General features: G+C 36.8%; 1 protein-coding gene across 4 annotated transcripts in view; it reads right to left on the bottom strand.

Annotated features, from left to right (window-relative positions):
- Positions 1-21,359, bottom strand: part of LOC114054055 (lethal(3)malignant brain tumor-like protein 4) — a 504,773-nt gene that overhangs the window by 272,588 nt on the left and 210,826 nt on the right. For all 4 annotated transcript variants that reach the window (XM_027877122.1, XM_027877124.1, XM_027877123.1 and 1 more), the window contains one exon: positions 15,274-15,384. In XM_027877122.1, coding sequence (XP_027732923.1) covers positions 15,274-15,384 — 111 coding nt within the window. The remainder of the gene's footprint in view (positions 1-15,273; positions 15,385-21,359) is intronic.

Raw genomic sequence — 21,359 nt, 5'->3', positions numbered from 1 at the left:
GAAACAGCTTTGAGTCTGAAATAATGACCCTAACCTTGGTTCCATCTTCTATCCCACAGCCTTTGCCCCCTCTAATACCTTCTCTATATAACTAACTGCTCATTACAGCTACATAAGCTTATACTATATAATTCACATGCCCAAAATTCTACAATGTTTATTTATTGCACATCACATTAAATCCAAATTTCTCATCCTAGTATTCAAAGTATTGCATAATATGGTCCTCCTTAAGCTATGGAATTGTATTATCCACAATTATATAACCTTCTGCTTACAGGAAGATTGGTCTCTTCAAAGTTCTCGGATGATAGACTGTTCATTCCTGACTTACTGCCTTCATTAATAATAATTCGCACATCTATAGCACTTTAAATTTGCAAAGCACAGTCCTAAAAACAATACTCTGAGGTGTGTAGTAAAAGTATGGCTATTCTTCCCCATTTACAGATGAGTAAACTGAGACTCAGAGAGGGTGACTTACCCATGGTCATATAACTTGCCAGTCATGTTATTGTGAAGATTAAATGAGGAATGTTCGTAGAATGCTGGGTAAAAAGTTAAGCCCTATGTAAAAGTAAGACATCACTATGAAGGGAAGTATTAGAAACAAAATAGAAACCACCATCCTGTTCTGGTATAAAACCATGGTGATCCATGCCTAGAAGAGTGTGTACTTCTTATGGCCTCACCAAGCTACTAGAGAAGAGAAATTAAACTGTAAAAGGAACAGGGAACCCACAGTGGGATAAGGTTAAAAAAATTAGGAACTCTCAATCTGAGAAGAAATCTAAAAGAATGAAAATGAATGAAATGAATGAAAATCTACAAAATGACGAATGGTTGGCTTAATCTTTCTTAAAAAGATGACTTATTGGATTATTGTTCTACAAATTACATTAACAGAAAAATCAGAATTCTCTGGAGTATAACTTTGGAGGGTTGACTTCATTACATCCTTCCATAATATGTCTCGGTATTGCTGTCAGAGGCAAGAGAATGCACTGGATAGAGTAGGAGACAGTTATTTCTATAGGAACAATGTTATGATTTGTGGTTGAGGAAATCTGCTTTAAAAAAAAAAGAGAAAAATTGCAGTGGGATTTCACAATGTTATGTTATGGAACAGTGAAACTTGGTTATAATGGGGGATGGTGGGGTCACTTCTTCATCTAACCAGAAATCTAAGGAAGACAGTGTGGCATTATGGTAAGAGCAAAGAATTTAGAATTAGGTGGCTTAGTTTTGAATCACCTTTTTGCTACGTGCTTTTGAACTTGGACAAGTCCCACATTCTAAGCCTCAGATTCCACATTTATAAAATAAGGGGGAGGGGAGATTGATTAAGTGATCACTAAGGTCCCTTTAAATCTGTAATTCTATAATTCCATGTATTTTAAGGGATATCATGTAAAATGGGTATAGATCTCTTCTGCTTGACTCCAGAACGCAAAAATAGGAGTAATCACAGAATTTGAATTAGCTGAGCCCTTAGGAAAAGTCTAGTCCAAACAATACATGAAAAGAACCTACTTTATAACATACTCAAAAAGTGGTCCCGAAACAGTACAGTGGGACTATCAATTCTCTAATCCTTGTAGCTATAACCCTCAATGCAGCCCAAGATTGTGTTAGCTTTTTTGGCTAAAACATCAAACTACTCACTTAAAGAACCCCGAAATCTCTTTCTGAACAGGTGTTGTCTAAACATGCCTCCCTCATCCTGGGAATTTACTTGTGAATCTGATATTTGTACACAAGTGAAAAACTTTAATGGGTGGAAATTGCGGAGAAGATGATTTTGGCTTAATGAAAGAAAATTAGAATTATTCAAAAATTAAATGCGCTGAGGAGGTGGTAGGTCCACCCTCACTAGATCAATCAACCAATCAATCAACCAGCATTTAAGTACCCATTAGCTATGTGGCACTGGATTGAGTAATAGGAATAAAAGACAAAGAAGAAACAGTTTCAGCTCTCAAGAAGCCTTTTTCTATGGGAGGGGGAGGTGAACAAGAGCATAGTGTGTATACATACACATACACACACATATACACATACATATATATATTTATATATATATATATATATACACACACACATGTATACAAAATGGACATACTTCTTTAGGACGAATAAACCTCTTACTAGCTTCAAACTGAATGGTACTCATTTATGAAGTATTACTTAAGATCTCTGAAGATTTGTTGTGGGGTTTTTTTCTCTGATACTCACTGCATGACATATGTAGAAGCAGAGGGAAAGAGTAGGAGATGATTCTAATTCAATCTCCTCATTTTACAGAATAGGAAACTAAGGTCTCAAGGGAGGGATGGAGGGGAGGTACCTAATCTAGGGTCATACAGTCAGCAGCATCTGATTTTCAACCCCAATACTTTGACTACCAAGTGTGAGCAAGCAACTCAAAACCCATTTCTTTAATTTCACATGGTTGACTTTGGTCTAGCTCAGTTCTTAGGTGTTTTTCACTTCATCTCTGATCCTGTTGCCTAACCCACTTTCACCCTCTCTTAAATCTGCATGTGTCTTTGATCCTCACTCTGTCTCTCATGTCACTGTGATCTTTCAAGTCATTCTAAATGCTGCTTTCATCTTCTCTTCTGTCTTCTTTGCAGCTCCAATAATGTGGCTGTTGTAAAATTACATCATTCTTAGGAGACATGTTTTCACAGAAGCCATAAGGAATTGCACATCAAAAACAACATAAACCAGGCAAGAGAGTGTATCTGAGGGTTGTAAGCCACTCATGATCTCTCTTCACATCCCTATTCACATATTTACATTTGTTTCAGTTTCCCTCATACTGACCTAATTTATACTCCATCCTTAATATGATTCATATTAATGGAAAGATCAATTATACCTTGGACTAGCTAGTTTATATTGTTCTGAATATTTTAATCTTTCCCAGTATATTAAGCTCTATTTCTCTAAGTACATTTTTTGCCCTAATTCTGTACCTTGTGAAACACCCACAATGCTCTGGGATCATAATAAATAATTCAAATAAAATGAATAATCTTTTGCCTAAAAACATCTGTTTCCCTATTGTCTTTTTCTCACAGTTCCCTGTGTCCCCTTTCTTCCTCTTTCTAGCCTGACTGTTCTAAATTTCTGTAAAACTGCATTCAAATGAAAATTATATTCTAAAAGAATTTTAATACAAGTATGCCATCAACCAAAGATGAAATAGTAATAAGTGCTCATATTTCTATAGAGCCATTAGAGCATCTGTGAGGCAGGCAATACAAAGAGCATTATCACCATTTTATGGATCAGAAGACTCAGTCTCAGAGAGATAAAAATGACTTGCCCAAGAACACACAGGCAATAAGATATGAGAATGGATTTTGTGAAGAAGATAGATGAGCATGAATACTACAAGTTTGGGGGAATCTTTTCCCCAGATAGAGTTACCTCTAAGGCCAAGGAAAGAGAAATAGGGAGTTTGTACTTCTCACCTTAATTGTGACAAGAAGATGGGAAAGAATGATTTTACTTTGAAGAAGACCTCCACCATCTTTGAGAATTCTATGACAACACAGGGAATTCTGCTAAAGACTAATCACAGGGAAGAGCATTTCCCAAAAGAATAAACTTAACTTTTAGCAACTTGCATGACCTCAGACTTTGCAGACTTCCCCCACATCCATGCTGCCACAGAATGCCGCTGATTGAAGCTATGTATTCTAATTGAGCCTAAATAGCTACAAAAATACAATGTGCACCATAAGAATGTGAAGATGCTATCAGGAAGCAGTCAGTATTAGTGTACTAGTAAGTTTCCTTTTCTGTCTGGCTACTTACAGACCTAATGGTAAGCAAGATTTTCCCTCTTCTCTCAAAGAACCCAAGCCAAGAAACTCCCATATCAATTTAAATTTAAGTCCTCTGCCTTCAATTTGGGTTCTCTCTCAAAAGTAGGTACCATGCTTTGTAATAAGCAATTTATTTAAGACATGAGAACAAACAACTTTTCTTGGCTTTTACATAATGAATTGTTATGCAGTATGGACTGACAAGGGATTTTAATGATGATTAAAATGGCTATTAGGCTGGGTGGTCACATTAAACTCAGAAATTACTGAAAAGCAGTGTTCTTTAATTAAAAAAACAGAAGAGTCTCAGCAATCAACTGAATTTCAACGATTATCTATTAAGTGTCAAAAAAAAAAAAAAGGTGTACATAGTCTCTAAGCTCAAGGAACTTCTATTCACAGACCATGGTCCAAACATTTAGAGCTAAATGGGGCAGCTAGGTGGCGCCAAAGTGCACAGAGTGCCAGGCCTGCAGTCAGGAAGACTCATCTCCCTGAGTTCAAATCCGGCCTCAGACCCTTACTAGTTGTGGAATCCTGGGCAAGTCACTTCGCCCTCTTTGCCTCAGCTTCCTCACCTATAAAATGAGCTGGAGAAGGAAAGAGCAAACCAATCCACTGTCTTTGCCAAGAAAATTCCAAATGGAGTCACAAACAGTTGGACACAACTGAAACAACCAAACAACAACAACAAAGCTGGAGGCCACTGAGCCCAATCTCATCTAGATGCGGAAACACACTGAGAGAACTTAAGTGATCACACAGCCAGGGAGTATCTGAATGAGGATTTGAACTCAGGCCTTCCCGAGTCCACACCTAAAACTACATCCTCTAACCCACCTAGTAGTCTCTAATATAAAGATACAGTATTTACACAAATAAATAAATATAAAGAGAGGCAGCTTTTCTTCCTAGACACTCATCACAGAATCAGGATTCTGCTGCTTCAGATACTGCCTCTGACACAGACTTGTGATGTGACCTTGGACAAGTGACTTCGTTTTTCAGCACCCCTGGCACCTTTTCAAGACTCTATTGGTGAAGGTAGATTCCTCTCACAGGAACTTCCTACACCAACGAAATCATTGTCCTAAACAAACAAAGAACAAATTTAATTTGAGGAAGGAGAGAATATTAACATATAGAGAGATCAGGGAAAAGCTTCCTCAGGAGAACATGCCTTGAGCAAGCAGAAGTTACTAAGAGGAAGGGGTGACCAGAAAAGGGGTCAGTGTGTCCTACGTTCTGAGTCCATGATGTTTGATCTGTTTGAATCAGACACGGGATTTCATTAGTAGAGAGAATTCCCCTTGAGAAAAACAACCACCACTAATGTAGGTCAATCCCTTCTCTGCACCTCAGTCTTAGAGAATTACCTAGGGACATAGAGAGATCAAGAGGTTAAGGGACTTTCCAAGGATCATACAGACAGTTTGTGGCAGTAGAAGCACTTGAACCCAGGCCTTTCTGACTCTGAGGCAGGCTCTTTATTCACTAAGCCATTGCTGACTCTGCGTTTGTGTTTTTAGGTTTAAAAAAATTATTTATTTGCTTGTTTTAATATATGGCATAGTGGTAAGAGGGCAGTTAGGTGGCACAGCGGATAGAGAACCCGGTCTGGAGTCAGGAAAACTCATCTGCTTGAGTTCAAATCTGGCCTCAGACACTTACTAGCTCTGTGACCCTGGGCAAGTCAATCCTGTTTGCCTCAGTTTTCTCATCTGTAAAATGAGCTGGAGAAAGAAATGGCAAATCACTTCAATAACTTTGCCAAGAAAACCCCAAAGGGGGTCACAGAGAGTTGGACACGACTGAAAAATGACTAAACAAAAGGGTAGAAGTATTTCATATTTCTAATTGTTATCAAGGATACAATCTGTTCAACCAATGTATATTTCCTGATAGATGTGATACAGGTAGAATGATCACAGAAATATAGGACTAATACCCCAACTCCAAAGCACAGAACAGTACATGCACAGTGCTTATCACCATTGAAATATCAGGTCCTCTTGAATAGATCACTCATCCTCCCTGAGCACTGTGTTTGGTAAAAAGCAACATAAAAACAAATGTTCAATAAACAACTGAAGCTAAAGTATATGGCATTTTCAGTTAGTTTTAAAAGAAGGCTGTCAATAATGATAGAAAACCACTAGCAACCATTACCATTCTAAATGACTTTTTACCATTGACTATTCATTATGTTTCCACTGCTCCCCTACATTTCCACTCTTTTTCATATAATATTAGTATGATGGCCCTATGATATGCTATTCAATGACACTGTTGTAACTTGACTATGATTCACTGTGACAAGGTTCCAAGAAGAAATAGAACCAAATGCAATGAAATGATGCATCACTTCAATTATCCAAACACAACATAAACCTCTTTGAGCCCTGCTTACAGGAAGCACTTTGGTTCATCAAGGAACATTAGTAATACAAAAGCATTGATTAATCCAAGTTCCCATACACCATTACTAATGGCCTCTTCTTTATGAGACAACGAAGAGCACCCATTTATTAATAAGTGCCAGAAGCCATTCCATGGTTGTTATGCCTAAGGAATAAGTCACCACTTGCAAATAACCTGTGTCAGTAAAACCCACATACTAGAGCTCATTACCATCATTACATATTTATGTTACAGCCCACAGGCAGAAGCTTTTGGAGAAGCCACCTATCTGAGAATAGGCCAATCACTGCACAACAAATGGGGGAAAATATAATGAACCACTCAAAACCAACTGAAAAATCAACATAATCTGAAAGAAGTCCATCTGCAATGAAAAGAGCATGTTGCCTACACTTGGGGAAAATATGAGATGTAAAAAAATGACATCTGTTAGGTTTAAGATACTCAGACTTTGATAAATTAAAAAAGAGAAAAACTTTAATATTAGTTAGAACTCCAGCCTCTCTAGAATTCTAATAATTTTGAATTTTGCCTGTCAGGACCCTGAATCCCTATGGTTATGAATATTCCAAAATATCCCTTTATATTTGGACCAGATTTATTGACCATTTACAGAAAAGGCATGTCTATTTGGAAACAGGGCAGCTTCTGAATTGTGGCTGAAACTTATTTGGGGGCAGGTGGTTACAGATGAGACCCAAGAACGTAATTTTATCCCCATAGGGAACTCTTTCCCCCGCTTCCATTAATGTAGCTTGGTCATCCTTATAATTTATAGCCTTAGAGAACTGCCTGTGGAACTGAGAGATTAAATGAATATGATTTATGATCCTATGAACCTGTTACTTGGCCATAACCACATAGCTAGTGTGTATATAAGGAGGACTTGAACACAGGTCTTCCTAGCAACATATGAAATGAGTAGAAGGGGAAACAGCGGTATACATAGGGCAAGTGATTTTTCTCAGATCAGTTATGGAAAACAGGACAAAATGCTAACTACTCACATGCCCACCTCATATTTTCTTAAATAAACGGCCATTCAGGCATCATGGAGCTCTGAATGTGAGGGCATCTTCATACAGCTCTTCTACAGGTTGCTAGAAGCATGAGTAACATCCCTTTAGAGCAGAGGTTCTAATCTGGGATTAATGAACTTTCAAAAAAAAAAATCTTTTTGGTAATTGTATTTCAACATAATTAGTTTCCTTTGAAAAACCATATATTTTATTTTATGTATTTTAAAAAAAACTCTGAGAAAGGGTCCATAGCTGTCACCATACTGCCAAAGGGGTCCATAACACCAAAAAAGTTAAGAACCCCTGTCTTACAGTATTTAGACCTCTCTCTAGGCTACACTGAGCAAACCTGAGTACCTGAGGTGCTCGAAATAAGGCTCTACCTCACCATGGGCACATATCCTGACTGTCCTTATTTGTTTATACCTAGGAAGATACTTAAAATGAGGGCATGCATCAGTCTTTTTTCTACTATTAATGTTCACATCTTCAGCCGTCCTGTCATGTGTACCGTCTATGGACACATCTATCCTTAATGGATCCTGAGTGATGGAAGAAGAACCAATCGGACATGACAAGAGACTGCATATAGGGAGTGAAGGACAGCGAAGAGTCAGACATGAGCTCAAGGCTTCCATGCCTGAAAATAATCATCCTTCCCCTGACTCTACCTTAGTAGTAACTCTATATCTAGAACTCAGTCAACTACTCGTTGAATTTGAACATTAATTCTGCCTTTATTCTCCTGTCTATCTACATATTTTTGGTTTCTGTCTCCTACTCAGTCCCTATCCTATCCTCCACATGAACAAGCTTATTTTTATTAAGTTATCTCCTCCAGGGGAACGAGAGATGAGATCCAAAATAAAATCCAAGTGAGTGCAAACCAAAGGCCAGCCTGAGTTGGGAACCAGGGTTTCTCAGAAATGCCAAAAAGTGAAAGGGTTGAAACAGAACTGGGAAAGTTGGGACTGACCATCAGTCAGTGACTGTTGATTTATTAGGTGCCTACAAGGTGCCAAGCACTATTCTAAATTGCTGAGGATTAAAAGAAAGTGAAAAGACAGGCCCTGTCCTGAGGGAGTTTACAATCTACTGGGGGAGAACAAATACAAAAGAAGCAGAAATTGGTTGGGGGCTGGGGAAGGGAGGGTTCGAAATGGGGCCAGGATAGAGAACCCTAAGGGTGTACACCCTGAAGGGAAATGAAGCCCTGTCTGATCTGGGCTCCTCCTTAAAAGGAATTTATGGGAGGAGAGGTCTCCATCCTCCAATCAGAGGGAGGGAGGCCCCAAGGACAAAAGGAACTGAAGAGATGTTGAGTTCCAGGGCTGATAGGATCTTTCAGGATGAAGACATTTAAGGATAAAGAAGGGAATTAGAACTACCCAGATAGACTCAGCACCTCCCCAAAGGTTCAGACTTTTACAAAAACCATCGACATATAGTCTTTTCAGAGGCCAACTCTGATGTGTCAAGTGAGGTCAGAGACCAGATCCATCATTCTCCTCCTCTGAGCCTTGCAGATGAAACCACGGGCTAAAACAGCATAACCTCATAGACACTGATCCTGGCTTGCCTGACTGGTTTCTGCCCCATTTGTACAAAGACCACAGCTTTGCTCTCTGGATTCACACGTGCTCAATGTCCCCCAAATTGTGACATCTTGCCCATATACCACAGTAGCTACTGTTTACTACCATTCTGGCCTCTGGTGACCACAGATATCCAATATTGCCACCCACAACCTTAATGCAGATAAGAACAGAGGGACTGCACATGAGTCCAATAGCTGCTATCAAAATTGAGTTGGATTTTTTAAACCATATTTCCAAAGTTTGCTTGACTGTCATTCTGCTGAAAATGCACCCTCCTTCCTCAAATTTTCCTGGAACACTTTTTGAAAAGACCATCTCTCTTTTGCACGCTGCATCTGTACTATCCTCATACTGTATTTATTTTCCTTCCATGTTCAGGCCAAACTCTTCCTCATTCATCTAGTCTTTTCAATTTTTCTCCTCTCCCTCCACCCCTACCCCCTGTGGTTGGTGCATTATCTTCTATCTCAAATTACCTCTTAGTATACCTTTATCTCCTCAACATATAGCCCCCAGTCTAGGGACTTCATAACCTTTTGTTGCATAATGGAACCCTCTGATAATCTGGTGAAGCCTATGGGTCCCCTTCCCAGAATAATGTTTTATATGCATAAAATTAAATACGTAAGATTAGAAGTGAAATCAATTATATCATCATTAAAATACACATACAAGTTATTTAACTCCAGGATAAGAACCCTTGCCCTAAGACAAGAATGTTTCCTTTGTCACTGTATATGTCCCGAATCAAGCATAGTGTTGTGCATATGGTAGATTATGGCAGGTGCTTAATAAATATGTTGGACTGAGGTCATAAAGTCCTAAACCAGAATGGTAGCTATGAAAGGATAAAAAGCAATAAATTAGAGAGATTTTTGTCTTTGCTTCTCTAACATATTTTCTTGCCCAAGATAGATACAAAATTAATGCTTACTGTACTCAATGGAAGTTATGGAAGTAGAACCACCCAGGGAATGGTGAATGGCTGATTGCAGGAAGTGAGGGAAGAACGAGGGATAAACAGGAGGCTTCTTGGCTTGATAATAATAATCATGATTTCCCTGTGTCTACTGAGGTACTTTACAATCCACAAAATTCTTTATCTATAGCTTACTGTTTGATGTGTATAACTACCCAGTGAGGTAAAAAATGTATTACTATCCCCCTTTGCCAGATTAAAAAAAATTAAGGTTCAGAGAGGTTAATTGATTTGTCCAAGGTCCTGAAGAACTCAAATTCTTTGTCTCCTAATCTTGTATCCTTTCATCTATGCTAAATCGCTGGCCATTGGGAGTCTGGAGTTAGCTAATACATTACAAGAAGTGCCAACAATGGCTCCGTGGGTGGCAATCTAATTACAAAACCAATATATCACCACAATAAAATATTAGAGGGCAAAAAGTATTTATTGGAGGAGGCACCAACTTTAATATAAAATATGAGAGTGAAGTATTATCTGTCCATTTGTAGATATTTAAAGATGCCAGTTCTCCTAACTACAAAAGCAGGTATATTTGGGAAAGAACACACTTTTTTTTTTCTGTGTGATCTATGTTCTGCTAAAATTCTGAAAGAAAAAAGTATAAACAAAAAATGAAATTCTAAACTACTCTGAAATAGTTTAGAAAGTTTTAGGAAAATGTTTATTAAAAAACAGTTAATTATCTAGATTTATAGGATATATATAGACTTTGAAAAAATCGTTTCATCGATATAAAACAAATTTTAGTTTAGCAGCTATGTTACAAATAAAAAAAATGTGTGTATATATATGAGTGCATACAAATTACAAGGTATAATAAAAAACAGGTATTTTAACAATAATTTCACTCAGTGTGAATATTATTTGTACATAATCATTAAAAGACATGAGTAGTACTCCTCTAAATAATCCTACCTGGCTCAAACTTAGTTGAAATAATACCTGTTTCCACTTTGGTCTTTTTCCTATTTTTAAATTTTTGTACTGTGATCCCTATTAAAACTTTTTAAAACACCATTTTAAAAATCTTCATCTAAACTGAAAAGAAATCAGCCATAATTGTTTGGCACCATTATAACCAGTAATTGGAAGGTCAAGTCTTAGCGAACGGAGCAACTAGTTAACACTATTTCACTATGTCCTCAATTTTCAAAAGACGTTCTTGATTTTTTCCAATGAGAAATTTTGACAAGTTCAAAGACACATGAATTTGTCTCCTTTTTTTGACAGCCAATTAAACTAAGACTCACCAAGGTCTGTGACCTCTTCAAGGCACAGCATAACCCCTAATTTCTGTGGGTATTAGCTGTTTTGCATTGGGACTAACACCTCCAAGCAATTTTCCTGTAGGTTTTAAAAAACAGAAACTTTCATATATATATCTATATATATATATCTATATAGATAGATAGATAGATAGATATAGATATATATATATTTTTTTAGGCAGTTGGGGTTAAGTGACTTGCCCAGGGTCACACAGCTAGTAAGTGTGTCAAGTGTTTGGTCTGAGGCCAGATTTGAACTCAGGTCCTCCTGACTCCAGGGCCGGTGCTCTACCCACTGCGCCACCCAGCTGCCCCAAAAAACAGAAACTTCTAAAGTTATTAACCCAACCTAAAATTCAGAACTATCTTTAGTCTAAGTTGCCAATATGCCATGCTAATGTCTTCTGGCCATAATGTTATTTCTTTTTAGAAATGCCATAAATACAGCCTGTTAATGCATTAAATATGAAAAGACTAACTGAAGGAACTCAATTTATTAATGATTCAATAGACCTTATGCTGAAAAGCATCTATTTGGGATTCATCTATTATTTATTTCACAGCTTAGCTGCCATTCCCACAGCAAATATTTATCAAATATTACTGTGTTTTAAGTCATCGCCATACGTTTACTTGTAGAAGTACATATTTTCCCAAATAAAGGCTAAATTTCCTAAGAATATCCATCAGTCAACATTAATTTAACATGTATTTTCTGAGATGGTGGCAGGAAGGGGCTTTCAGACACAAAGGATCCATTGTGCAACCAAACAAAAGAATGATTATTAAACAGAATAACTGACTATAAATTGAACAAGACACACTGATGGAAGGACATCGTAAATATTTATAAGTGTGGTAATTAATAAACAAAACAAGGAACGACAGAAGGAAGCCAGCACTTTGGAGATACTATCCAGTCTAAAAAAAGTAATAATTCACTCACCACTGGGTAATGTAAGAGGTAGGTCACATTGAGCATGATTTATAGATACATTATGTAGCAATAGCTACTTTCCCCATTCCTCTGTGGGAACGTTATCAATGGTAATAACAATATTTCTGATTATCTGGGTGCTTAAAAATGTGCACAGAGACAATTACACACCTATGAAGACGGAAAAAAAAGAATCCTCAAAAAGACCACTCTTGTCTTCACATGGATATCTCTCATAAACAAATACATAAACAGCTGTTAATAGCCATAGCTATGAAATGGTGAATTACTTTAATGAGTAAAATTACCGTTTTAGAAGAACCAACTAAATACCTGAGGAGGTGTGTATGCACGTGTGTGTGTGTATGTGTGTGTGTGTCTGTTTGTGTGTCTGTGTGTATGTGTTTAAATAACTTTGGAAAGGAGATTAATGAGGTTACAAGTCTAGGCAGCATGGAAGAAACAAGATCCATCTCCTTTCGACTCAGAGTTCACAGACTAACAGAAGTGAAGGCCACCTAAGTAAACCTATACTTGAACAAGAATCACTATGACAATGGTAACAAAATGGTCACCAATAACTGGCTTTTGCTTGAAGATTTCTAGTGAGAAGGACCTTTTCCTTTTCCGCGAAGAAAGTATGTTCAAATTTTGGAAAGGAGTAAGTTTTAGGAAGTTTTTCATAACACTATGTGATCTTATTAATGAGTCTACTCCTGCTAGTGATACACATTACAAACAATTTATGATCTCCTATTATGTTTATTGATTATTTCTGGTCTCTTATAAATACGCTGTAAATAAGTTTCATAGACTCTCCATCAGTTATCCCTCCCTCTTCCTTCACGACCAGCCTATGTTTTTTCCTGGTCAAAAATCCTCTCTATTGACAACTTTTACACTGTTTCTCTCCTGTAATTTTGTTCATTAATAAGGTGTTGTAGGGTACTTAGGCCTACCATGCTTCTTTGCCCTTTGAATGATTCTCAGCTTTGATTCTTCAAAGACTGATATTCCATGCCTGGTAGATAAAGAGTTATAAATCTGATTTTTTCCAACTTCCACCCATTGACCTTAGTTCCAACCCCTGAAGATGAGCAGAACAAGCCTAATCCCTTAAATATATGACATCTAAATATCCACAGTTCTTTCAGAGTCCTCCCCCTATGTAATGGTCTCCTGTTCTCCCACTAGGTTTCAGCCTTATCTGAAGGTCCTCTCTTCTGCCAAAAGGTCACAGAAAGAATATAGAATACGTCTCACTGACCTCCCTGGGACACTATCAATTTGAATGTGAACAAGGACAGAATTAGCTTTTCTTGGCTGACACATCACCTTGTTAATGTGTAGTGAGTTTGCAATCTACCATGACTTTCATATCTTTGTCTCATGCATTTAGGATGGTATTTTAATTAGAGTTCAAAATGTATATTTCACGACTTGACTGGAAAATTTTTTAAACATTCTTTTACTGTCATCCTAAAACAATCTGACATACATTTAGGCAGGAAAGTAATTTTTCGATAAGAATACAACAATTGAATTCAACACAAAAGTTTAAGTCAATTTATAGAAAATCATTTATAACCAACTTTGAGGAACAGGTTGAATATGTAAAATGTTACTTACCTGTATGTTAAACAAAAAAAAAATTCTAATAGCTTAAAAAAATGTTCAAGAAAATCCCATTCAAAATTGAGTGAAATAAATGGTGCAGGAGCAAAACACAAAACAAGAAATAACAAAAAGTTCAAAGGAGTCATAATAATGTTAAAATTTTAAGTAAAATCAAAGTACCAAACGAATCAGTCTCTCTTTCACGCCTTGACTATAAGTTTAAGATTCTTCCTAGAATTTTCCTGAGCACCAGAATCTAAAGCCAAATAAGACACCATTAGTATAACATCTACTACCTACTACTTTGTCAGACTGGAGTAATTCACATTAACTAGGTTCTTAGGCTAGAGTTTCTCCATTTGTAAAATAAGGAATTTTTACTAAAGCATCTTTAAGATTCCTTCTACCTTGACAGCCCAACACACTGCTACCTCCAGTTGAAAGCATGACAAAGAAGCAGAAGAACTTAGTTGGAAATCACATCACAGAACTGGGTTTAAATCTTGGTCATGCCACTTAACTAACTCTACTTATTGGGGCTTCATTTTCTTCATCTGCAAAATGAAAGGGCTGGACTGGATGACCTAAAAAGAACACTTCAAGCTTTAAGTTTCCACTGCTCCTAGGATGTATGTCGAATATATTTATTAATAGTATCTTATTAAATTATTCTCTATAAGACATACCTGAAATGCCTGTTGTCACTTGCATATAACAACTTTTATGAAACAATACAACTAAAGGTCATTTCTTTTGACTGACCATGTGTATATCAAGCCTAAATCAAAACTTCTTTCAGTATGGCATCTATTAAAATTATGTTGCTTTCATTTCTTTATTATTATAAAAATGAACTGTGCCTGGGTGAAAAATGATTTCTAAATTGAAGTCATGTGATTTCAATGATTTAATGACTTACACAGAAGCTGTACATGCTGAGCATAAAAAAAAAATTAAGGGCTTTTGATTCACTGATTTTTAAAATATATATCATCTTGAGGAAGGTTCAGAGATGTGATTATTAATCAAAATGTTACCTTAAAACCTAATCTCTTCTTTCAGCTATAGCACTGGGATTGCATTTCTATTCTGCACAATGTGATTGAGATAAGAGAAAAAGGAAAAATTGTGTTGCTGTTGTCAAGGACTGCAATGGTACAGCTGCTTTTGGAGGAGAAAAAAAAAAAAAACAATGATGCTATCAGCATGCGAGAAACTCTGGTGATGGCCTAAATGGAAAATGTATTAGCATCTCTCTAGAGCTCGTGAGTCACTTCTAGCCTGCCTAGCCTACCCCCTCCTAAATAAATGAGAGTGCAGGGACTAATCACATTCAGCAAAGCTTGTGTTGGTAAATGAGGTCAGTCTCATTTCGCTTGATTTCTCAATAAATCAGGCACATTTTATCCTTGGTGTTCTATAGAGGGAAAAGCGTGCAGCATCTATTATTACTATCTCCACTATAGACAAGGCTGCATTCTATATATTAGGTGTTACATTTGCAGAAGCAGGTTGCTGGTAAATGCGATGACATCCTGGAAATGGAAGCAGTTGGAGGATAGAGCGGAGAATTAATAATGCGAAAACATTACCTTTATTCTTTGGTCTTCTACATCTACAACAGAGGCAACACGAATTAAACTGGGATTACGTTTATCCACTGCTTCAAGTCTCATATTCACCAGGAATCCATGAGGCTTTCGCTGCAAAGAACATGAGAAAGACGAGTCATAACCAACAGGGCAATCCAAAGTCAAAAAGGTAGCAGAAAAACGAAGTCAATATGCTCTTTAAATTAATATTTGGATCGTTTTAGAAACGGAAGAAATTAGAGACACAGACACTCCACCCTAGCAAAGTAAATATATTTCTTTGTGAAATGCATTCTAAGAGGAGGTGTGAGCCATGTTTAACATTGTTAATGACTTTGAAGGGACTTAAAAGGCCATCTAGTCTAACTTATTTTATTGATGAGGAAATTAAGGCCTAGGAAAGTTAAGTGATTTACTTGTTGTGACATAACTAATAATCTGGGGAGTCTAGATTTGAATCCAGGTTCCCTGACTTAAATTTAGCACTCCTTCCAGTGTCCCATTTCATTATGTCAGACAACTAACCTAAACTAATTGCTCAAATGAGTCAAAGAAATGAAAGTCAATGCTTTTTTGTTCAAAGTTGTTTAGAGTGCATTAAATGTTATTTTAGCTAACCAGCCTGTGAACCATCGATTGGTGGCTATTTGAAATACTGAGGATATTCAGGGACATAGGATGTTTGAGCCACAAATTTAATGAATGAAACGGTCCATCAGAATCTTTGATCTCTTCAAAGTTTATCTGATTATTTTTGTTGTGTGTGTATGTGTGTTTTTTTTAATAAACATCTTGTAATTCAAATAACCATTGGCTGTTCTCACTTTGCAGTTTTGTAATGAGCAACAAAAAAAGGGCAAATGCACAAATAAAAACTCTTAGAAAAAATTAATTTAATCAACTTGGATAAAAGCAGTAGCATTACAATTAACAGAATACACATAACATGAATAGACACACACATAAGCATTTATATGTATATATGCATGTATGTGTATTATATATGGTTATCTATTAATTTAAAGGAGTGAGAATTAAGGTGATTTGCCAGACAAAATCACCCTTCATATGTCTTTTCTTCTCCTATTAGAATTTAATATTGGTTAAGAATTCCTAACCAGCTAGGTGGTGCAGCGGATACAGATCCAGTCTTGGAGTCAAGAGGACTTGAGTTCAAGTCTACTCTCAGACACTTAACACTTAGTAGCTATGTGACCCCGGGCAAGTCACTTAACCCTAACTGCCTCACCAAAAAGCAAAAAAGAATTCCTAACCAAACAAAGGATAGATGCGTTCTAAAAGATAAAATAGGTAATTTCAATTCCATGAAATTAAAAAAGCTTTTGCATGAATAAAATTAATACACCTAGAATAATAAGGGAAGGAATTGACTGAGAAAGAATAATTTTTCAATCAAATACTTCTGATAATTACCTGATATCCAAGATCTATAGACAAGAAACAGAAATATATAAGGCCAAAAGTCATTCACCAATACGTAAACAGTCAAAGGATATAGTTATTTAAAGAATTAAAAACTATTAACAATCACAGGAAAGAATTATCCAAATCATTAATAATAAGAGAAATGCAAAAGTAAATAACTTTGAGGTTTTATTAGCAAATTAGGAAGGACGACAAACAAGGAATTTAGTCAATGTTGGAGGAATCATCCAAAAAAGGGAGGCATAAAAATGTACTGTTGGTGGAGTCTTAAATTGGCCCAACCAATCTGAAAAGCAATTTGGAATTAAGTGAAGAAATTGACTAAAATATCTATTATCATTGACCCAGACCTTCCATCGCAAGGCATATCCTCCAAGGAGATAAATGACAAAAAATAAAGGTCTTGAATACTCCAAAATATTTATAGCAGCACTTTTTCTATTAGCAAAGAATTGAGGGAGGGGCAGAGGGAAGGAAGCAGGGAGGAAAGGAGAAAAGGAAGAGAGGGAGGGAGGAAAGGAGAGAAGGAAGAGAGGAAAGGAGGAAAGGAAGAAGAGGAAGGGAAAAAAGAAGGGAGGGAGGAAAGAGGGGAGGGAAAGAGGCAGGGAGGAAGGGAAGAAAAAAAGAATAGAGGAAGGGAGGGAGGGAAGGAAGAAAAGATGGAATGAAGGGAGGAAGAGAGGGAAGAAAGAAAGGAGGGTGGGTGCCTGTTACTTGAAGAATGGCTAAACAAAGTGTAGTCCTGGATATAATGAAATATTATCATGCTGTGAGAAATGATATAATGATGTATGGGGAAGATGATTGCGAATTGATGCAGACTAAAATAAGCAGAGGCAGGAAAACAATATATACAATGACCACAATGTTGTGAAAATTGTTTTGAATTGACATTGTAGTAAAAGGAAAAAACAGCAACGATAAAACAATAGAAACTGAATGCTATGAAATTATCATGTCAAACCTTAGCCCTCAAAGAAGAGTCAGGAGAAGGTACCTCCTCTCAATACTTTTCAGGAATGGGGGGATATGGGTATATAGTACAACATACAAAATTGGTCTTTTTCAATACAATGGTCAGTACTACCAAAGTCTTCCCCCATTCCCTTCCCATTTTGTCTATTATTTGTTATAAGGGATTGCTCTCTGGAAGGAGGAGGAGGGAGGAATGTTTTAGAAAATACAAATAATTTAAAAATAAAAGATATCAAAAACGTATTTTTAAAGAATAGAGGGGCAGGTAGGTAGAACAGCAGATAGAAAACCCGCCTAGGAGTTAGGAGGACCTGAGTTCAGATATGGCCTCAGACACAGCTCTGTGACTCGGGGCAAGTCACTTAATCCCAACTGCCTCCAATAAAATAAAATAAAGAAAAGAACAAGTCATTCAAGGGTAACTTACCATTTGTCCCATGATACAGGAGGTGAGAAATGGAAGAAAAAGTGTTTGGCTTAGAAGATGGAGAAGCTAAATGATTTGCCCAGTGTCACAAAGCTAGTATGGGTCAGAGGCAAGACTTGCCCAGGTCTCCAGAAATTACACCACATTGCCTCTTCACAACTTTTATAATATGGAACATTTGGAGGGGTGTGGGTGTGTGTGTGTGTGTGTGTGTGTGTGTGTGTGTGTTTCATAAAGTGCGGGAGTGATGAAACTAGGAGATGAAAATTTGTATACTGAATTACCCATTATTATAAGTAACAGAATAATATAGTGGATAAAATGCTGGCTGTTGCATTGGGAAGACCTCAGTTTGAAAACTACCTATAAATCTACCTCTAGCTATGTGATCATGGCCAGATCACTTAAACTTAACAGAACCTGAGTTATTCATTTGTAGAATAGAAGCAGTAGACTTTATGACCTCTGAGCTCCCTTTCAGCTCCAAGTTGATTAGTTAAACCCTAACTATGCTATTTAATAGATGTTATATTGGGCAAGTCACAATCTCTCTTGCCCTCAGTTTCTTCATCTGTGTCTATTTAAGTCGTCAATATATGAATTTATGACCTACGTGATCTCAGACAAGCCAATTAACTATTCAAGCCTCAGTTTCTTAATCCTCGAAGCAAGAGTAATCTCTAAGGTCTTTTAAAATTCCATCCCATGAGCTAAACATCAGTGTCTGAACAATATCTCAAATCTAACATGTGCAAAAGTGAACCAATCATTTTCTCCTAAAAGATTGCTTACCTGTTACCTTCTACTGACAGTACTACCACCTTCTAGTCACCTAGTCTGGAAACATTTGCATTATCTTTGAATCCATCCCATATACAATCTGTCTCTTCTTTTCTACTCCCACTGAAATCACTCTTTAGTTGATCATAACCTCTCAAATGGCTTATTACCAGAGCCTGCTAACCCGATATCTCTCCACTTTTCTATTTTCTCTCCAATCAATTAATCACACAGTTATCTGAGTAATCTTAATGTACTGCTAGGATGATATCACTACTCTATTCAAAACCTTTTAATGAATCTTTGTTGCCTTGAGCATAGAATACAGTCATTAGCCTGGTACATTATATGTACTCCCTATGGACATATTTGATTTACACTCCTAACCCATCATGTGGTTCCTATCCCTATTTCTAGCTTCCTCTCACACAATTCTCCTTGATGTATTTTATATGACAGCCACTAATCGCTATTATTGTCCTGTTTTCTTTCTTCTTTGTTCTGCTGCACTGCTGGAAAAGATTTCCTACATCAAGCATCTGACCTTTTAAATCTTTCCCTTTCTTCTAAACCTAACTCACATCATCTCTTCCATAAAGTCATTCCTGACTCTGCCCACAACTACCTGCCCCCTCCTCCACAACATAATGTAATATAAAAGTTCTCAAGTGTGGTCTGCAAACCCATGGAAATTCTCGAGACCCCTTCAGAGAACTGTAAGGTAATAATACTAAGACATTAGTATCAAAATATTTTTGTTGTTCAGTTATTTTGGTCGTGTCTAACTCTTTGTGGCCCCATTTGGAGTTTTCTTGGCAAAGATACTGGAATGTTTTGCCATTTTCTTTCCTAGTTCATTTTATAGATGAGGAAACTGAGTCAAACAGGGTTAAGTGACTTACCCAGGGTCACATAGCCAGAAGTGTTTGAGGCCATTTCTGAACTCAGGTTCTTTTGACTCCAGGCCAAGAACTCTATCCACTGTATTACCTAGCTGCCCATTAAAATATTAATGCTTATGAAAATTCTCCCCTCATTTTTAATTACAAATGCGCACGAGGCCAGATTTTCTTCATAGACTTGAACCAAAACAACCTATCACAACAAACTGAATGCAGAAGCAGATTATAAAAATCCATCTGTCATCTAAAAGCTAGACATTAAATTTGCAAAAACATGTAAAATAATGCCACTCATTTCTCAATTTTTGTTTTGAAAAAGTTAATTTTTGTCTAAAAATGTATTTATGTTAACATATAATGGGTTTATTATGCTTTTAAAATGAATTAATAAGTATTTTAAAACTTTAAATGTCTTAATTTCTAATACAGTAACTATCAATAGACAAAACACATATAAACAAAAGTTTTCAGTCCCACATCAATTTGCAAAAGTATAAAGAGGGCCTGAGCCCAAAAAGTCTGAGCACTGCTAAAGAAGTAGATATGGCAATGGACCCGGGCTCAGGAAGACCAAGGTTCAAGTCCTACCTCAAACCAATACTGGCTGTGCAACCTTTGGCAAGTCATTTAAATCTTTCTTGCCTCAGTTTCCTCATCTATAAAATGAGGAAGTCAGACTCAATGGCTTCTAGAAGCCCATCTAGCTCAAAATTTATCTCCCTATCATTTTCTTCCTAAATTTTGCATAGCATTCTATTTAGGCCACTTTTTTTGCCCTTATTACATTCTTTTGGATTGTAATAATTATGCAGATTCTTTATTTAACTGCAAAGTGTTGAAGAGCTTTGTATTACCAGGGCCTTGTAGTTAGTAGGTGCTTAGATGTTCACTGAATTGGATCTTCATTATAATTCTTCTGAAAATGTAATTGAAGAGCATATTACCTGACCAAGAAGAGCTATTTCTGCTCAAAGATTATGTTCTGGAATAATCTAAGGCATCATTATAAACACCAATTATTTTACAACACAGGCTACATTTCTTCCATACTGTGTCCTTATTAGATCATAACAGAAAGACTATGTTCAGATGTAGGCACCATATTTTATGAAGGACACTAATGACCTGGAGAACATATAAAGGGAGAATAAACTGAATGATGAAATTCATTTGACTTGAGCACTGGTTGAATAAATTTGAGATGTTTAGGAGGAAGAAGCAAAGATACAAGAGGAACATGATTGCCTTATATATCTGAAGGGCTGGCATAGAGAAGTATAAGATTTGCCTTGCTTGACCCCAAAGGATAGAATTAAATGGACGAAAGTTGCAAAAGAGAAAACACTTAGGTATGATATCAGGAAAATGTTCCTAAGAAATAAGAGCTACTCAGAAGGGTCATGGGATATCTTGGGAGTTAAAGTGTTTGGCCTCACTGGAAGTGTTTAAGAAAAGACTGGACAACCATTTGTTGGGGAATGTTATGGAGCAGAATCTTGTTCAAGTAGAGGTTGCACCAGAAGGTCTAATTCTAACATTTTGTGATTGAGATGACT

The sequence above is a fragment of the Vombatus ursinus genome, unplaced genomic scaffold (genome assembly GCF_900497805.2).
Source record: "Vombatus ursinus unplaced genomic scaffold, bare-nosed wombat genome assembly UNPS02014812.1, whole genome shotgun sequence".
Classification (NCBI taxonomy): domain Eukaryota; kingdom Metazoa; phylum Chordata; class Mammalia; order Diprotodontia; family Vombatidae; genus Vombatus; species Vombatus ursinus.
The sequence above is the reverse complement of the archived record's forward strand: the minus strand, read 5'-3'. Positions and strand labels throughout refer to the sequence as shown.